The sequence below is a fragment of the Penaeus chinensis genome, chromosome 40 (assembly GCF_019202785.1).
Source record: "Penaeus chinensis breed Huanghai No. 1 chromosome 40, ASM1920278v2, whole genome shotgun sequence".
Taxonomy (NCBI): Eukaryota; Metazoa; Arthropoda; class Malacostraca; order Decapoda; family Penaeidae; genus Penaeus; species Penaeus chinensis.
The window spans coordinates 18,934,647-18,937,146 of record NC_061858.1 but is presented as its reverse complement, the minus strand read 5'-3'; the positions used below and the strand labels follow the sequence as shown (position 1 = coordinate 18,937,146).

At 30.4% G+C, this 2,500-nt stretch overlaps 1 protein-coding gene across 1 annotated transcript in view; it reads right to left on the bottom strand.

The window, feature by feature from the left end:
- Positions 1-2,500, bottom strand: part of LOC125047139 (tyrosine-protein phosphatase non-receptor type 4-like) — a 24,509-nt gene that overhangs the window by 3,706 nt on the left and 18,303 nt on the right. Inside the window, exon 8 of the mRNA XM_047645255.1 lies at positions 2,463-2,500. This exon is cut by the window's right edge and continues 34 nt beyond it. Within this exon, the coding sequence (XP_047501211.1) occupies positions 2,463-2,500 (38 nt within the window). The remainder of the gene's footprint in view (positions 1-2,462) is intronic.

Here is a 2,500-nt window from a genome sequence, read left to right as displayed (position 1 = left end):
TAAGACTGCTTCTTATTTTCACTCCTGCAGGACTTTATCCTTAGTCTAACCAAGTAAATATTATTGGTCTTCATCACTGAATGAAGGTGGCAACAGCCAAGGCAGATTAAATATTAGATATCACACAGATCTATGTACATGAACATGAACAACAAAACTAGTAAAGATCTTGAGTCATTCATCAAACAAACTGCACAAACTCAAGCAGTCACTTTTTGCAATGAGAAAAGACTATCAACACATTCATTTTCCTTATGATTATCATTCAGTGGAAAGGGGGTCTCAAAATTAGAATATCCACATGCCTTATCTGGTATATCAATCTAAAGGTTGGATAGCAGAATAACTAAATTAATTAGGAATCATAATATAAAAAAATTTACTTCTCTGTTACAAACTTCAATATATATTAATTTCCTACTGGCCCTTGATATACTGAAATGCCTTGAGTTGGGAATAACTTGACACTTGCTGATGCACATGTCAATTCATACCAAAATACAGTCATTTAATTGCAGGAACTTGGGAATTATTCTATGATTATCATTCAGAGGAAGGAGGGTCTCAGAATTACAATATCCACATGCCTTATCTGGTATATCCGTCTGAAGGTTGGATAGCGGAGTAACTAAATTAATTAGAAATCATAATATAAAAAACTGACTTCTCTGTTACATAACTTCACATACATATATATATATATATATATATATATATATATATATATATATATATATATATATATGTATATATATGTATATATATTAGTTTCCTACTCGCCCTTTGTTTATTGAAAAGTCTTGATTTGGGAATAATTTGACATTTGGTAATGGATATGTCAATTCATACCAAAATATAATCATTTAATTGTAGGAACTTGGGAAATATTCTTATTCAGTATCCACCCAGCAAATTAAAAATGTGAGACAATGTAAAATTATAACATCCATGTATTTTTCCATCATAATTTCTTCTAGTTTAATGCAACACCATAATAATAATATTAATAAATTATATCTAAAACAGTAACAACTGACTTTTTTAAAAATATCAACTGAGCTTATTACTTCAAATCGGGATTCATTTATCAAAAAAGCACTTTTCATATGAAACTGAAATTTGCTGTCTGAAAGTAATTTATACAAATATATGAAACATGACAAACTCAGACACTACTCAGTATAGAGCTGAAAACACTGGTATATAGTATAAATTACGATGTTTGATACATACATTAGTCATCTCCAGGATTTTTTAAACAATACTGAACTATCTGAATTAATGTACCAACATATTTCAGGTATCTGCAACAACTAAACTGTAAGTGAATGGAAGAGTTCAAATCATTCTGAAATTCCATCCCACTTCACTTCATAAAAAGAGTTTTCACATCTGGGTTTATATTTCTGTTACTTCAATAATAAAATTATGTTATCTAGGTAACAAATGCATAAACAATACCCAAGTATACATGATAAGCTATATATTTCTAGTTCTGAAATCTTTTACCTGAGAAAGTATAATCATATATAATCTAAGAAGAAAAATACAAGGATAAGTTTTCATTGTACATTGTCTACAATTTGTTTATTGGAACTACAGCTGCATGTGGATGCAGAGACCTATATGAATAATATACCTGAATAATAAGAATGTTTAAAAATCTGAATCCACAAAACACAAAAAACAAATCATATGTATAATCAGCAAAGTTTCCTTATGAAATATTATAATAATCATGAAACATATTAAATTTTTTCATATTATTTCAAATCCTGTGAATAAATCTTAATCAGCATTCTGAATAGACAATCTTAATCCATACATGAAACTCTTGCTTACTGATATAATCATTATTAACTGCAGGTGAAGAACAGAAGTGATACCAAAGCAGTGTCATTAGATTAAGGTATGTACAAAATGCACCACACCTGCAAGCCACCTTTATGAGAAATGATTAACACTCAAGACCAAAGAGTCAGTAAAAGACAACAACACAGATTAGGATGTTTTCTATTTATAATTTAAACACACACATAATTCTCACCAGAGACTTTTATCAAATCCAAACAACTTTAACACAACATTGCCCTTGGCAAATTACCCAACACTTGCTGTGTAGACAAGGGAACAGCCTACATTCTCTTATACCAAAAAACATGCCTTTTTAGTAGGTATTTCTCACATATTAGTTGCTTGACACCTGTCACAAATGGCTGATCATAAAAAGTCATTCCAAAAAAATTCAAATCAAACATGGTTTCACCAGATATACTGAGTCAGAGGTGGGTCCATAAGCCCTGTCTTCTGTGACAGAAACTAAATAAACAAATAAGAAAATAAATACATAAATAAACAAATAACCGAAGATCATCACCTCCAACTCAAAACATCTGACTGACCACCAATCTTTACTTTACCAAGCAAAGAGCACCTGGGCCCCAGTTACACTGGCTTACTACCTTTCTATAGAGTCTTTTCTTGACAATTTGTAGAAATG